The following is an 18,191-nucleotide window of genomic DNA, read 5'->3' on the forward strand; positions in this document are numbered from 1 at the left end:
ACATTACAGAGCGCTGTTGCTACCGAATAAATAATACCATAATGAAGATGCACCAGACACGGCATCTTCCAACCCATACTAGATGACACATTCATATTCTCTACAAAAACGATCGGACCCTCTATGTGTGTATGGGAGGTCGGACTGTTGCACTTGGTAAGAAGAAATCAGAAAAGACAGCGATGCTTCTTGTCGCCGGGTGTCAATGGCAAAAAGGTCGCACATGTAAGTCTGCCGGAGGAAAATCGCATGGGCTCGTTAATGAATGAATGAATGAATGAAGACCTTTATTGTACATTCATACCCACTGGGTTTAGTACAGGTCACAACAAATGATACAACATGATATAATGATACAATGAATCTACACTACTCAAGGATCGTATTCTACTGCGTACATTCGGCTTCTTCTCGTTTCTTTGTGATATTGAAAATGTAAGAACAGATATGCTTTATAAGTAAAGGCTTGTCTAGATTCATAAGGAATATAAATTATGGGTCACCGCGGGACACGGTAAAATAGGTACCTGAGGAAGATATAAGATGGCAATCTAGCGGGAGAGTCCGCCGGGGTGCACAGTTCAAAGGCCTCTAATCAGGCTCCCTCCCCTCCTACTCATGGAGCACCTACTCTGAGGAGCTTTATACAACCTGGCGAGTGGATCACGTGGTGACGCCGCTCTGCGCGGCGGCTGCTGATTTTGTATTCGGCTGTGCCGAGACAAGCGCGCCCGTTGGTGTGGCAGGCACAGCGTCACTGCACACAAGGTGTGTGGATAGGCAAAGGCTTTGTCGAACCTTCTTCATTTATACTCCCGCCCACGAACGGGGGAAAAGCGCAGCGGTTGCTGCGACTAGAAATTAATTTTTCTCCCGAGCAACAGTGAAAGCCTGTTGAGGAGGGGATGTCTGACCGGGAAGAGCGATGCTTGTGCTGGGTGCTGAAGACGGTCTGTGTCTGGGGAGGGTGATCATAGGATGGATTCTGCAGCAAGGCCGTGAGTACAGAAGTACACTCGGGTAGGGGCAGGGGCGAACGGGCGTGCGTCGGTTGCTTGAAGTGCACTGCAGTTTCCGCTCGCTGAGTTTAGATTAGACTACCCCCAGACGCGGATTGCCAACCTTGTGCGCTTTGCCGTTCCAGGAGATGTGCAGCGGCGGTTCGTAGATATGTAGATTTCGCTCGCCTTAATGAACGAGATACAAGAAGCTACAAGATTGAATGTACCAACGGGATCAAGCCATTAAATCGGGGCGAGGCATCGGAGTGGGAAGGTGGGGAAGTTTGGTTCGTATCTTCAGGATGGCCCAATGCGGCAAGCGACCACTGATGCTTGTCACCACCGTCTGTTCTACCGCGTCCTTCGCGCTGCTGGCTATCGCCATGGGCACGGACTTCTGGCTCTTCTCACAGGAGGCCATGTTTACACCCAGGCCAAATGGAACCGTCAAGCTGGCTGCCAACTCCGGGCTGTGGAATGAATGTATCAGGAGACAAGGTGAGAAACCTCACGGTACACCTTAGATAGAACTATCACAGGTGGTAATTGTCTGGTCAGGTTGGGTTGTAGGTATCTCTGTTGCTCAGCTACATATTTAAAATCGAGATTCAATGCATCAATATGTATTTCTTATTTTCTACAAGCAAAGTGGGAAAACATATGTAGGTTATCAAACGATTTGCTGGAGATATACATACACAGTCATTTCGTTTCTATCAGCATGTGTTCAGATCTAAAAAGGGTGTGAACGCCGGCACTTCGGCCGGTCATCTGTATTTCCTTCACACTTTCCCGTCATTATAATGAACTCCTCAAAGGAAACATGCTTTAAAGGGTCAAAGCTTTCGGGTCGCCATTACGCCTGCGCAGTGCCCAACATTTCTTTACATACAAAGAAGCGAATCTCTTCAGGAGACAGGGTGAAGAGCATAAAGAATTCCTCTTTTTCCTTCTACTCTTTTATTGCCCATTTCAAAAAGAAATTTTAGAGAAATGGATCCAGTGGACAGCTACGATACAACAGCCATGTAATTTCCGGCGGAAACATGCCCAGCTGCAAGGCAGCATAATCCCCTCAGAAATCATCTCAGCCATTACAGCAAAATGTTAGCTTCGTTAAAACAGTTTGGCAGAAAATCAACCGTCTCCAGCGATTTTTCTTTCCGGTGAATGCTATCCAATTTCCTCCGATGCGCGAGAGCTTTATCTGCACGCCACCGTTGGTCGCTGTGTCCGGTTAAGGTAGAAGTCTTGGGTGGAAAGACACTCCCTACCTTCTCATCTTGATGATGAATGAACAATATCTCCGAATCATGAAAGGCAAATATAGCAGAGTGCATATTAGAAACGCTTCCGTGGCTAGTCTCCGCCTCATAGCTTTTGATGAGGCAAAGTCCTGAGGCGCTATAAGAGGTGCCATAACAATCAATCGGCTTCCATAGATATTTGCTTCCATCGCCGCGTATATCCGAACATCCTGTCGGAGCTCAGCGGGCGATCCTTCCGCGGGATCCGGCTGATCTGTTCCGGTAAACACGCATCAGGTGCGACCACTTTAATGACCAGTTTTCATTTCATAAAAGAGCCTCCCGCGCGGGCGTCGGGACGCGATGAGCGATGGGCTGCGTCGGAAATCCGCGGCAATAGATGGCTTCAGAGGGAGCCCTGAAGTGACAGCCTGTGCACAGGATCATCTATTAGATCGACAAAAATCCCTGTATGATTTCCCCAGCTATCAAAATCTTCCAAGCGACCTCAGTGTTCCCAGCTTTTAACAAGATACAATACTACCAGCAAGTGATCTATAACGCATCGCCAGTAAAATACATCTATCAGCAGTATAATCTCTGGGTTCATGTCCTGTGAGGGCATGTCTAGTTTTACTACTGAGAGCTGAAGACGGCGCCATACGCCATCAAACATCGTTCCAAACGTCGAGAGTACCTGGCCATATTTAGGGACGCATGAATATCACTGCCAACGTCAATCAGAGGAGTAATTTCATGGGAGATAATAGGCCGTCGTTAACATTTCGTACTTAGAATGCCAATCCCTGGATTCTGCAGGGGGGAGGGGATGCCCGGAGGTTTACATGTATAGGTGATACATTTAGGAAGGTTTTATCCGTAGGGGTTCGAGCACACGATGTGTATACCTAGAGCACAGGTATGCAATATGACTTCAGTCTGTATTAAACTTTCAAAAGGCATATCGACTCCACTTAGTAAGTGGAAGCTGTTTTCGCGAAGGTAATGTAAAAACTAGCAAGCTACGGTATGTCCGCTACGGTATGTTGTCCAAAGCAAAGGCACCGTCGACGATTTGAATCACTGCAGTGCATTGTTTTAACATCTCAATCACTCTGACATCCCAACCACTCTTAAAGAAATGTCCACCACTTTGAAATTCCGACCACATTGTGATCGGGTAGCTAATGCTTATCAAACTGTCCGTGATAATTTGTTTGTCCAGTATGTGGGACGCTGACCGCGATTTAATGATCTCTATCGACCTGTCACCCGATCACGCCGGGAGTCTATGCGTCCATTCTTAGGAGATGGATGCGTCCATGTAAAAGATGACAGCCGATTGATTGCTGAGCACTGTAACAGATCTACTCGGACTACCTGACGCTATTTAAACCGTTTGTTCTGTGACTTCACAAGTGGCTATGTCCTACCGGACTGCCGATGGTACGATTAAGGGGACAGGTGGACGTTCTCAGGTCGGCAAGTCGGGGGTGTAGCCATCTGTGTCATCGACTCAGATCCGGAGAAATAATCCTTCTGATCTCTCTCACAAAATTGGAAATCTGCTGCTCCTTCCCAAAGCTCATAAAACCAACATTAACCTCCCCTGGAGTGTTAACAAGCAAATGGATGGAGTTTAAAACGCCGATTCTAGTGATGTATGTGTTGCATTAGCCTGTGCAGACCTGCAGGATGGGTCGGGGGACACGCGGGTACCATACATTTCCTTATCTTCATCCTTCAAGAGACCACTTCACTCGTAATTTGATGCCGCGTTTATCTAAATGACGCAGCCCGCACGGTATCCGTCTTGTAATAGTAAATGAGCTTCCTGATGAAAGCTGGCTAATGCTTGTAGCCACGCTGGTGAGGGTACAGAAACACTGTGGTGATGGTCGGAGTGAAGACAAGTGTTGATAATTACAAAGAAATCAGTTACTATCGGTTTTCTTCCAGCAGTGACTGTTTTTAAGGTAGAGTACGTACCTCCAAATTTTCGATGTCTGACAGCAGCACATCTTGGTCACGGAGAATGAACCTCTTCAGCGACAAAGACATCATGATCGTTGGCCACAAATTGGGGCATAGCCATAGGTGATTCAATCTTGACAAAGAAGTAAATGTAACTTTTTTTCAAATATCTAACGTTAACTATATATGACATTGGAACAATTAAGACCTTGAGTTATGGACACCGATGTTGTTTTGACTTAAATTGATAATCATATTTCATTTGTTTCACTGAATGTCGTGCACGGTTGTCTCCGCCAGACTGACTGTAACATGTCTTATTTTCTGTTCATACTGGGCCGTCTTGGAAACCAACCTTACAAGCTGCAGGAACAAGCTGTGAGCTTATCTTGGCATGTAGGAATTGAATAAATAAGATTCACTGAGCGCGTTGGTTAGCAAATACATTTTTAGCGAATATCAAAAATATGACAATTGGCAAAATGAAAATATGAGTAATAATGTAAATGTTCCTTAAAATGTATGGCCTTGCTCTGCCTGACTGGCGGCGATTTATAAGCAACAAATATCCAAACTGACGAAAATGCTGTTGTCGATAAAAGAGGCAATTAAAAACATTGATAGCTTTTAAGTCTGCCCCCGCCATCTTGCATCCAAATTGGATATCAATCGCGAGTCAAAAGCCTCCCTTCCCTGCCACCAGACGAGGTTATAACATCGCCTTAATAAAACATCATATAGACCTCTTGTGTGTATCTAAGGCATGAAGACATGATCAGACTTTAAATGAGTTAAGTAAAGGTCGAGTCCACGCATAGCTGTTAGCAAGGCTGGCGGCTCGACCATGTTACAATATGCGCGGCAGTGCGTTGAGTGACTCGCAACAGTAAAGAATGAATTCACACTCTTTGTCAACCGTGGGAACGATCCGATGGCATTTTGCAGGCTCCCTGTGGATTTGGCGCGTTCATTAGAGCCATTGGGATGATGAATGTACCCCATCAGTTTGATGTATCCTCTCTGCTTTATGTCTTCCAGCAGCGACATCAGCCATGTTGGCTACCCCGAAGGAAACCATTATCGTTTGCGACGGCAGCATTACAAATCCCTGCTGTATAACACTATTGCCGCACCGCTGTTCTCTTTCGTCTGTGGCATTGACTCCTGTCTCCGGGAATATTAACGTGTGCGTCACAGATATTCAAACAATATGTCGAGCGGCCGTATCTCACTGACTGCTGTGCGCGGATTTAGATGTTCTATTTCTGAAGTTCCATTTCGACGAGGTAAAAAGTTAGAACTGACGACTCGCACATTTATAGGCTCCTGTATGTCAGCGTGCGGTGGTTGATACAGCTTTGCGATCTCGACTTTGTCCAGGCTACACTATCTGACAGTGAAGACATAAATTTGCAGATCCACAACTTGGTTGGGCAAAATGGTTGCTTTTGAATATACAGAGGTGCCAAATGCTCGAACCATTAATAGAACAAACAGAATAAGTTATCTTCAACTAGATCTCTTCTACATATCAATTCACAGCTAGGATATAAAAACCCTCTCCAACAAGATCTCTTCAGTGTCACTGACGAAAACTAGTGGATGCTAGATTAAACGTCTGACCGTTTCCAAAATCATATCAAGTTGCTTTAGAAACTGCTTTTGGCGTAGCTTATTACCTGGATGTCTAACCTTCATCGACGTAAGAATAAGTTACTGATATGGCCTTTATATTTGCACTTTAAAGAGCAGACTTACCAATGATATATTTCTTTGAGCGTTTCTGGGGGACACTCAGCACTGCAAATCAGGTAAAGGGTAGTAAAATCGAAATTTTCATAGGCTGTCATCCTTTCCCTATCGCTCCCTCAGCGACTTTCCGATTCGTGACACTTTTTCCCGGGAATTAAGGAATTATTTTCTTTGAAATAGTGCCCAAATCAATACGCGCCTTATTTTGGTTTTCCTTTACCGATACAATTACTGTAGATATATGGCATGTTTTCTTAAAGTGTCCCTTGGTACTATCATTGGCCTCCTCGTATCAGGAAAATTACAAACACATCATCACAGGATTCTGAGAATTGTATTGGGAAAATGCACCGCTCTATCTAATATCAATCTCTGGAATGGAGTTGAAAATATATTCCAATTATCTTGGTGTAAGAGAGACATACGGATGGATAATGGTGAACGATCATTTTCCAAGAACTACAAGATTGGCATTGATGACAACATACATCATTTTGACGTCCTAAGTTGCACCCTCAACAGATCTGCAAAAACAGACAAATTCCAGGCATGTGTATTTCAGACTTTGGATGTCGTGGCTTCTTATTCCGCCCACTCTTTAAATGTGGATGCCTAACAAGTGGTTGGAAGATTTTAAGGAGCTATAGGTTAAGTACGATACAAATGGGGAAGCGAAATATGCGGTATGTACATGTGATCACGGCGTGTTACACAGAGGCTCTGGATACACGGAAGATAAGCAGAACTCAGCAGAACGGAGGAAGGAAACGCCGAAGGGCAGAGAGGACGTCTGGAGGTATGCAAAGACTCGCAGGCGAGACGACAACTCAGGTAACCCGCTGCGCAGGCCTGATAACGCAGAGCTCATCACGCCTGCATATTTACGTGGGAAACATCGAGATTTCCCCTCCAATCCACCCGCCCGCACACGGACAAAGAGCGGCGCAAACGTCCCGGGACTTGGCTATCCGAGAGGGGTGACCGGTTGGCTGTTGGTTCACAAAACATAAATACCCTTTATCACCCTCTGCATTTTGGGATCTTTATTCATTTCCCAAAGGACTCGCGCGAATCGAAAGCTCCTTGAGCCCAATTACGGCTAAGTGCAGCCACGCATACAGTCTCCGTGAACAGATTAGGTCCCTCCGCTCTACCTGTTGAAGCTACCAGGACACAGTCAATCTCCCTTCACAAAGGTTAACTACCTTACATGTCCGCCATGATTAATTTAATTACACGTGGTGTTTCCGTTAGCCGGTTTTGATTTACTGTGGACACGACCCTGCAATCTTTTTCTGGTTTATTGCTTTCGGATTTCTGCGTCCCCTTTCTCGTGGCGGGGTACGGATCCCCCTGTGACCGCCTCGTCGAGCTTTAAAGGCCCCTTCTCACGAGAGCAAGAATGAGCCGGAATGTCGTCGGAATGAAAATTCTTGGCAATTCCTGGCAATTTGTAGTGTGTTCCAGAAATTCTCACTGCATTCCAGCTATTTGTGCCCGTTCTTTTGGCTGGCCCGAAAGTTTTTGACGTGCTAAAAACTGTCGAGGTGCATTTGAAGTGAGGAAATATCGAATGGCATTCAAAGTGTATTCTAAGTATATTTTAACTATTCTAACTGCAGTCTGACCGCATTCTGTGGCATTCCAACATTATTCGAAACATTCTTATCTCATTCGATGGAGAACCGAAACGGCAAGCCACTTGGAATCCTACCAGAATGTGGCCATAAAAATATTTGAAATGCAGTGAGAATTTCTAGAATACACTACGAATTCCCAGGAATAGAAATTCCTTCTCGTGTGAAGGCTCATTCCTTCTCGTGTGAAGGGAACATAAGGTCCATTTGGAATTCCCACCCGAGTGGCCCCGATTGTGGCACGAATTTTGCAAATACTGCTGGTTCTGCTTGATTCCTGCTAATTCGGTTGCAGTGTGACGGCCCTTTAACCTATCCAGATCGGAATGTCAATTCAGAAGGCGGGTATCTCCACGGAACGTTGTATGAACCGCGAAATTGTCGGCAGCCGTACAACACTATCACGCGCAGTTCTAAACGCGTTAATACCATCTGGTCTGCCAGACGCGTCTTCCCCCTTATTGGATTTCGTTCCGTAATTGAAAGTTTAAAGCCCATTGTCAAATCAAACAATCAGCCTTACACAGAACGAAGAAAATCGTTGAAGTAGTGTCCGAGAAGCGGCAACGATTTTACCCAACTCCACATCAGCCTACTTACTTTGCTTGAGGTCTGAGAAGTGAGTAATATTCACACATAAAACCTGCATTCAGGCAGTCAATAAACAAACAAAGTCAAAGCCATAGGACCTTACGATAGCGCAATCCGACGACAAGTATACCCCATTCTACTGGGGTGGCAACCTAAAATTTGGCAGATAACTCAACGAAGATCGTAGACGAAAACGTATCCTTTTGCTTTCTGTGTCTTTTTTGCCTTTAAGTCATATATTCATATTTTGCATGATATACTTGTCATGTAAATTGTTACATAAATACAATTTAGATCGAGCGAGATCGCAGTGCGATCGCTGTCTAATGAAATGGGTTTGTCAAAAACGGTCCATTTCCACATGGGTGGATGACATAGACATAGCGAGGCTTTGTTTCTCATCATAAACGTACAAAGTATAGCAGCCGTTACAAATGTAAAGTGAAATGGGACAAAAGTAAAAAGAAAAAGCAGACGTGATCAGTGTAGTAACTTGGAGATGAGTGTGCAGAATAGTGTGACTTATACTGACAAAGCTGGCACAGATCAAGGTACACAATATCGACTACAACTCCAATTCCCATGGAGCTATGGCTGCATGCCTACAGATGCGCAGAATATGGACTACTTGGCAGATATACAACTATGCATCTGCTCTCCCCTTTTATTAGTCATTCTATGAAATGGGAAAATAGAATATGCATAAAGATGATGGAAAATAATCATACAGAAGTACTGAGAAGTCAAGTTCACCAGATGGCACGATGAATTATGTATACTGATAGCTCGAAGAAAATCGAGATTCTCAAACCGTATTTTCCTCTATCATATGCTGGTGTTGTGAAAGCCATTTGAGAGATAGATGGTGCATTACTCGGTACGATGCGTTCCAGGAGACTAAAGTTACGTTTCATTAACAGGTTGTCTAGCAGAGATGAATGATCAAGTAGGGATTTAATTAGAAACGTGGTGAGTACAGCTTCACCGCCGGCACAATTTCAAGTTGCCGTGCGCCTGGATTTGTCGAATCAACCATTTCGGCATTTAAGAAGCTTCCGACATGTGTGTTTGTTATCCAGACTTTCCAGTTTCTATTGTCTTCTGTTCTAAGCGTGGAGACCATTGCTGTCTCATTTTTCCGTCTCGATCTAAGGCACAATTCGCAAATAACAAATTACTCAAATCCCTCAAGTTGACATTGAGTATCCTATTACAGGGGAACTGATCCTGCGGCATCTGTGACGAGTAAAACTGCGATACATTTTCTAACTGCAGCTTGAATATGATTTTTTCGTACTACGTAAAGCCACAAATTCAATGGAAAGACAGGCACTTGCCCGAATTGCAAATATGTATCATTGCACTGGCAAAGAATGACCCTCAATACCCGAAGTCTTTACAGCGTAGCAAAGCCTCTATTTGGTACGTCAGAAGAACCGCCATCTTCGCCCACCAAACGTACGCACCTGAAGGATAACAGTAGGAGCACATCTTTTGAGAAACATCCTTCAGTATGACAATAAATAACAGCCCGGGAGGGTGGAAGATACTTTATATGGAGCCATGTCTGGCCTTAAGCCGTCAGTAGGTGCTCGTAAACTAACCACCCCCACATCACGTACAGTGATGGTACCCATATCTGTCCCACTAGCACACCAATAACGTCTCAGTTTTATACATGCCTATCTTAACGAGCACCTCTAATTCGCCTACTTTATGGTGCTATGTTAACTATCATCTTTATTGCTTATGATGATTATGAAGATCAGTAAAGGTTGAAGGACATAAACCGTAATGCCGGCCATGAAAAAAGGGGCCCAATTTTGAAGGAAAATAAAGTTTTGCTCAGGAATATTTTGTAGTGGTATCTACAATGCTTGGAAATGGGCCTATGCTGTGCGGATGACTGACAGAGCCATCTAGATTTTGCTTTGTACCCCTGACTGGTTTAAGGCGCTTTATCGCTACATGTTGCAAATGAAGCATGCGGGACAAGAACATATCCTTGGTAAGGACAGGATTCAGTTTCGACTGATAGCCCCGTTCCACTAGGGCGGTGACTTCGCTGTGACTAATCTGCGACCGAGCGGTTTGACAGAGCTCTCAACGAATTTCATAGATAAAAAAGTTAATATCTTTTTACACTTTGTATTTTGTTCTCTTTCCAGTCATTTTTCCCCCATTTTGCATTATATTCCAGTTAGGGCTTAAGATGGTATCTCACTGCACTTGGGGCACCGGTGCGTCACTGCGGGGTTCGTTCACTGTGGCACCGTTGTGTTATTTTCGCCGGTTTGTTTTATAATTTAAATATTGCGTAATACGTAAAAGTGTGGCTTAGAAAACAACAAAATACACAAAAATTCGTTCCTTATCTCTGAAATTCGTTGAGCAATCTTTCAAACCCCACTGTACCGCACCCGTGCCCCAAGTACAGTGAGATACGACCTTTACATAAATCTAATTTAGGTCGCCGCAAGGCCGCAGCGCAATCGCAGTCCGGTGGAACGGAACTATACAAGCCTGCAGCCAACGGTACCCAAAAATAACCTCAACAACAGAAGATGGATTGCGGCAACTTGATACTCCTGAGTGAGAACTCTCGCCTCGCTCCTGGCATTGATCTTGAACCGAAGGCGCAACTCACACACAATTATCATCTATCAGGTTAGCAAGGACGATATTCGTTACACACCATGGGTTCGGGATTGTCGAGTCATTCCCAACGAGGCTTCGGCAGGGGCTGACAAATACCCGCGCGCCTTTTAAAGAACCCTCCGGAGACTAGAGATCAGACTAGTTTATGGAGAAGACCTATCGATCTGTAGGCTATAACACCTCTGCGCCCTGGGGAGGTAAGTACGATGCTGAGGAAAATTAGCGCCATTTTAACTGTGATACTTTACAATTAGAAATTGGAATAGAATATCATTTGATTGAATTATATAGAATGTCACCAGCTCTGTTGATTTTCCTTGATCACATCAAAATACAATGATAATGTTTTATTGCAAATTCATGCCCATGGCAAGTGAACAAAAATCAAATATATGAAATGATTGAGTGTGGTCTAAGTACAGCTAAATAATCTAAATACTAAGTTGATTGTGCATATATACCACAGGCATTCTACTATTAAAAAAAAACAAGGAGAATTTGCCATCCCAGAGGGTACCGAAATTTAGGGTCCTGGCCCATGTACGAAGTACTGCTGTTGATATAGGTACCGCAAATCTGAAAAAGGGGTAGACAATTTTTGTCACTCACCTTGTCGGCTTGATGTCAAAGACACTTTGGATATCGTCTGTTAGCCTATGTTACTGTTTAACTGCTCATACCATTCGTGAATCAAAGATTTTGATTTACCTGATTTTGCCACAGAGAATAGTTAGAATATCCTTACACTTCTGTGTGCTAATAGTACAAGTTTTGTGACTTATATGACAACCAACGATAGCGATAGTGTTTATAGTGTTTAAACTAAGTGTGAAAGAAAACCAGAAGATATGTCTGTTTTCAATTTGTTAAAGAAATAGTCCCAATCCTCATTTCCTTGAACTATTGGAAAATTGTTTGCTTTTTGGCCATCCACCTTGTCCAGAGGCAGTAATTTAGTAAAGCTCTTTCAATTATCTACCGATATCTCCACAAAGTGAATGTTGCAGGTCAGACTGAGGCGTCATCCTGTCTGCTGTAATTCTACCTGCTCAAATGTCCAAAGGCAACTTCTATTGATAAAACCTGATTCTTCTTCCTTGTATGCAAGCTCACCTGGGACGTGGATGTTATACCCTCTTTCCACTAGGACCGCGCTCTCACCGCGCTCTCACCGCGCTCTCTCTGCGACCTTAAATTTGACATATTGCTTAACGAATTGTATAGAAAAGAAACGGATCTTTTTATACTTTGTGTGTTTTGTTGTCTTCTCGGTCACACTTTTACATTTTGTATGATATACCCGGTGAGAAAGCGAAGGATACGCATATCCTATTTAGGTCGCAGTGATCATGAGAGCGTAGCGCGAACGCCGTCTAGTGGAAAGGAGGCCAATTTTTTTAAAGAATAGCTGGATCTTCCAGTTTCTTATTCAAGCCGATGGGAAGGTCCTGTGTGGCAGATGCATCCCTTATAGGCCAGAAGGTTGTGTGGTAGAACATGATTGGGTGGGTTGAAAATAAGTGTGGCCTACATACAAATTGTTCCAATCAATAGAGATTTACACAGACAAGCGAAGAAATGTACCGCTGTCGCATTTCGCAACGTTGTCTTGGTGTATTAGGCAGGGGCTTTTGTCAAACCTAATTGTGGTGTCATCAAGCTGCCGCGGAAGGTAAATGAGCTTCGTTGTGATCATATTAGGAGGCTAAATCGATTTTTCAACGTGCTCGGAGAAGACAAAGACAACAAACCGCACGCCGCTGTGCGGATCCGCAGCGCGTAGTGATACATCTGACGCTACTGTACTGAAGACGTTGCCCCCCAGGTAAGCTGCCAGTGATGAAGCTTCGCAGCTGGCTTAGCAACAAAAGACGACAGGTCCCTTCAGAGATGGGAAAATTAACCTATCCATCTACATCTGACTTTGAAAAAGGGGGTCTGGTCTTTGTAGCGTCATATCAGAGGCGTTGATTTTGCTGAGTCTGTTTTGAGAGGAAACGGCCCATGACACATTATAGATAACGTGCCAGGAGGCTGCCGGGGGCACCAAGTTTCGTGGGCTGGAGAATAATCGTCATCAGACACGGCTGCATGTTTGATGTGGCGTAACAACCCTTCTTTGATCAAGCTGTAAGATGCGACGTCTGTATATCTTCAAGGCTGATATCTTCTTTTTCGGAGATACAAACGACACTGAAACGCAGTCACCTCTATTACCATCGACTGAGATGTAATGCCGGTCCGCTTTCAATTGCGGCGACCCGCCAAATGGAGAGACACCCACGATTATTACTGACTTGGAACATACTTTTTGATGGGACTCAGTCGTTCTATTCAAGACTTAGTTATTATGCCCCAAGGGCCGCAGACAGCAATTGATGGTCTTCGGTGAGCCAACATACATTCCAATCTTCGGCATGTGGGAAAGAAAGCCCTAAATGGATCGGGGAACAAGTTGTTACAAAAACATCTTCGAGAAGGAAATTATTCTGAAGAGAATCATCAAAGTTCTCTCGTGGACTAAAGAATTGCCACATCCCACTTGCTGCCTCTTACTGCTCTGGGCATGAGTTTCTTTCTGCCCATCCCGTGTTGTATGGATCCCCTGAATGCATGACAAGCACAGACAGGCTATAATGCAGCAATGTCATGGTGGGTCGCCAGCAGACCTTGGCCCTTGTACCGCGCATATCTCGGCGGCTGCATGTGGAAAGAGAGCATTTTGGGAGCGGCCCTTCAGTGAAAAGACTTCAAATGGTACCTTCGGTATGATTTGAAATGCTTCTAAAATCAATTAAATGTTCCTAAAAGTGCCTAGACAACGCCATTCTAGGTTTATTTCATTCGCTAATTTTATTCGTGAACTTATTAACTTGACTTGTCCGGAAATATAATAAAGAAGAACAAAGAAATAAACCAACCTTAAAAATGCGGTATTCTTGAATAGAATGTAATGTTTTTGATAGTAGTTTGGTCAGAACATATCTGTTTTTTTCGTCTGCGTTTTATCGGGATGAAATAGCGTATTTGTGTTTTTATGATGGTAGTTTGGTCAGAACATATCTGTTTTTTCGTCTGCGTTTTATAGGGATGAAATAGCGTCAGACAGAAATTCGCCCCTCTGCTATCTCACAATTGTGCCATATTTCCCTCCATTCCCTGATCCCAAGCACAATTCTAACTCCTCACATGACGTCTTTCTAATACATCGTTGCAATTACTGTTAAGCAATACCAGTCAAGTGGTAGGGGGCAGCGCAGATCATAATTGGGGAAACCTTTCGACTTTCCTCAAAAGGGCCATATGGCTTGAGCCCTCCAGAATCGATATTGGCAGCGAGACGGAGAAGCGCGTACATACGGACGTCAGGCGTGGGCCGTCCGTACATGAGTAAGTGGCCGCCTGGTACGGTTGACTGATCGTCGCGAGGAGGGAATCGGCATTAATAGTAGAGCCGTTACAAGCTATTACAAGTCAGCAGATGATCGTGGTGACTATCGACATTTCTTTGGCAGGGAAGGGAACTCTTTGGGGGCTTGAGTTCTCGGAAACGCGTCCAAGTTAGAAAAATTACATCCGTGATAAGTGCTTGTATGGGACTCAATGTTTGTAGCAGGCGCTGGAGTCGTGCCAGGGGTTTGAAAGCAAAGAGGACTATGAGGGAAGTGAACTGTCGACCGCGGAGAGAGTTGCAAAAGGTAGAGAATGCACAAATGAACGCGGATGGATATATTCAGAATTCATGGTAAAATAGTGCGTCCTACGTGGCAAGGCACTCAATAGGCCAGCGCACTATTTACAATCATAATTCATTTTCGCTCTTACCCCTGAACTCTCTTACTTACATTTCTGAGTTACCGTTTTCTGTTACTTCAAACAGATGTCGTATAAATTGGAGCATGATTGATTAATCTTATACTTGAATGTAAGTTCATCTGTGACGGTAGTTAACATAATGATACAGTTTTTTAGACTCTATATCCGTACACAAAATAAAGCGCTTACCAACAAGCTTTCGATCAGTCCTCTGATCCTTCTCAAGTTGTAATGACCCAAAACCTAAGTCGCACTTCCGGAACGGAAGTGTGACGTCAGTAAAGGGTCAAAGGTCATTTTGAATAGACTCCAGAAAGAATAGTGATGTATCACTATTGGAGATGCAAACAAACGAAACCGAAGAGCGAAGTAGAGAAGATTTGATTGTCATTTTTACCGAGTTTTACAGTCAAACATGGTCTAAAACAGAGACAGATGTTGTCTACATGAAGATAGGATTTTGAAACGCCAATGGACATCGGATACTCCACCAAACAGAATCCTTTGTAGCGAAATTGTTTTCATATCAGTATCGCCCATTCACAAGTTTTCACAGATAATTAGGTCCAGGTTCAGGTCCGGAACTGGACTTGATCCTCTGGACGTGGACCGTACCTGTATCTGAATTTTCTGTACCGGTACCCACTCATACTCGATATGATTGGCCCAGTAGAGGAAGCAGTGTGAGGGTGTTAACACCGGACTAATCGTGACAACTTTTAACACTATGTGATGTTTAAAAAAGGACATTAGGAACTATTAGCGAGTACGTACACCCCCAAGCTCGGACTATCCCAGGTGTAATATAGATTACATTATTTTGCGCACCTCCCAGTCTAGCCAAACTGGCACCAACTTGAGTGACAGCCTAATTTCCACTCGATGCAAAATAAAAGTAATCGCATTTTCTACTTAAATGGAGTTTATGTGCAGCGAACGGGAACACGTCGATCAGTTGGTCTCATAGCAAATTACCCGAGTCTCATGGAACAGCGCTTTTTTTTTCTTTCCATATCTCTCTTTAGGCCATGTTGATTTGATTATATGGATGACATCCGCGCGCGCATCAATTTTCGGCCGTTTCCAAGATTTACAAAAATTTTAAGCCGTAAGTACAAAGCAGCTTCAAAATAAGCAAATATATGCCGTGGATTGCAAAAATGAATATCGGAAAACTTAAACTATTGTCATAGAACATTACAAGGTCAAAGAAGATGTGAAAGAACAAAAATGAAGAACCTGTTGTTTGGTATACTATTTTCTTTGTGTTCAGTCATTTGTTCAACCTTTCTGACAATTTCATAATGAATGCATCTTTACTTTTTAACAAATTTCATTCAAGCACTCTTGCATCGGCTTTTTTTATTCCCACAGGATGTCATCCATATAATCAAATCAATATGGCCTTGTCAGATGCCAAAACGTGTCCAACAATGGCCGCTTAGTGACCTTGAACATTTCATGAGGTCGTTAGTCAAGCAAGGACGTAAGATTGCTGAAGTCACATACAATGACCATCATATGTCAGATTTTATACATCATATTGTAGGTACCAGCAGTCATTCGACTACGTACTTACATAGAAGGAAGGTGTGTACAGAGATATCAGGAAACATTTGCGCCAACAGTCCTAGGTCAAATGCTGTATCTCATATCTGCCAGAACAAAATAGAAAGTCCGGCAAAAACGTCTTAAAAGAGGTCGGGGCCTAACCATCGCTCCGAGTGTGCGGTGCCTGCCCGTGATACAAATAGACACGGGCTCTAGCAGTGCTCTGTAGCTTCGTTATCGTTGCTACTCCGGTTCTTCAGGGCTTTCTTTGATCTGTGTGTGTTCGGCACCGCCATCAGCGCCCGCCTGAATCTCTCCTTGGTTTACAAGTCGCTCGGGACCTGGTGGCCGTACTTGCCTTCTGTTCGCAGATGATGGAGCGAGGTATTTTACACGGAGCCTACGTGACGGTTATCTCGCACAGGCAGCTGTGCCGTTGTTGTATCGCCGCGGTGCCCAACCTCCTGAGAACGGCCTCTCTGCAGTCGTCTTAGTTTGGGGGAGACGAGACAGGCAGCAGTCAGAAACTTCACGGTGTATTTACTCCATTATACAAACGTATTGTTTTCTGCCCAAACATTTTTTCTTATTACGATTTTCCCGTCTGGGGTAATACGTAAAACACGTGTGCGAGTTCACGACAGAAATCAGATATTCCTACAGCGTCGATCTCCCACCAAAATTGCCCAAATTGGACTTAAGATCGCCCGCTGGGTAATTTACAAGTCTGAAATGAGGCTAATTGACGACCTGAATATAGGTCTGTTATACAATTTGCCACGCGAAATGATAGGAAAGAGAACAATCTTGCACAATTTTGCGTGGTGCTAAAGTGCACTGTTGAAGCACTGCAGCGACCATTTGCAGAATCTCCGATGTGATGATGGTCTTTTAACGTGGGTTAATTCTCGGCTGTTGCTCTCATTGTTAGTCATCCCTCATTAGCATGCATGGTCTCATCTTATCGTAATCCCTACAGATCATCCAAATGAAGACAAAGCCAGCGGGACAGCGCGGACCTTTAAAGGGTGGGCATGGGGACGAATTAACCTTCTATTTCCTTTGAGACTCTCTCGTAGGGACATTATCTTCAATATAGCGTCTTTGATTTAAGCCCCTTAATACCAGAAAGGACGTCTGTTCTCCTCCCGTGTGACAGAAAGTACATTTTGCAATTGAAGCCGAACAACGCGGTACTTGTAAATCAGCAGCGCGTAGGTAGAAGAGTGAGACCGGGATGCAGACATCGTTAATCAACATGGCGGAGAAGGAGGATAGTTACGATGATAACAGAGCTTATGGTCTACCATAAAGCAACTACTCAAGCAACTGGGTACCATTTTGGAAACTGTCAGACATTTCAGGCAGCATGTACTACATTTTCGTCCGTGACTCTGAGCAGATATATCGAAGAGCAGGTTTTGTACCCTAACTCTGCAATTTGTCCTCACCTTCTTTACAGAACTTGATTGTGCGACAATTGTATTACAGATACAGCATATTACATTAATTCACAGCTAGGGTGATCTTCAGCAGATCTAATCAGAGTCACTGACGGAAGGTATTAGATGCTACCTAAATATCTGGCCCTTTTCAAATTCATACCCAGTTACTTGAGTAACTACTGCTACTTGGCGTATTTATCAGTTACCTGGATGTCTAACCATCATCGACATAACTTCTGCTCACTTACGAGTATTCGGAAATAAAATGATACATTCCATAAAGATGGTGCATTTTCTAGGATGATGTGACTCTTTATCTCTCTGTTCTTACGTAGTATATCATCTAAACCGTGAGACTAATAGATGAATAATGGCATTATCTATGTAATTGTGCATGTCCTATCTAGATATTCTGGCAAGGACTTAAGACACATACATCCCCTTTCGCAAGCTATGTCAGAGCGGCGACCTCACTGCAATCGCGACTTAAACGTTAACGTATCGTTCAACGAATTTCGT

General features: G+C 43.8%; 1 protein-coding gene across 2 annotated transcripts in view; it reads left to right on the forward strand.

Moving 5' to 3' along the window:
• Window positions 1-739: 739 nt before the first annotated feature.
• Window positions 740-18,191, forward strand: part of LOC118429767 (voltage-dependent calcium channel gamma-3 subunit-like) — a 46,096-nt gene continuing 28,644 nt past the window's right edge. Inside the window, exons 1-2 of one of the 2 annotated variants that reach the window (XM_035840398.1) lie at window positions 740-998; window positions 1,145-1,499. In XM_035840398.1, the coding sequence (XP_035696291.1) occupies window positions 1,223-1,499 (277 nt within the window). In that variant the 5' untranslated portion in view covers window positions 740-998; window positions 1,145-1,222. Of the gene's footprint in view, window positions 1,500-18,191 lie in introns of both variants that reach the window. The other variant, XM_035840399.1, reaches the window with a different exon arrangement.

This window comes from Branchiostoma floridae, chromosome 13 (assembly GCF_000003815.2).
Source record: "Branchiostoma floridae strain S238N-H82 chromosome 13, Bfl_VNyyK, whole genome shotgun sequence".
In the NCBI taxonomy this organism is placed as follows: domain Eukaryota; kingdom Metazoa; phylum Chordata; class Leptocardii; order Amphioxiformes; family Branchiostomatidae; genus Branchiostoma; species Branchiostoma floridae.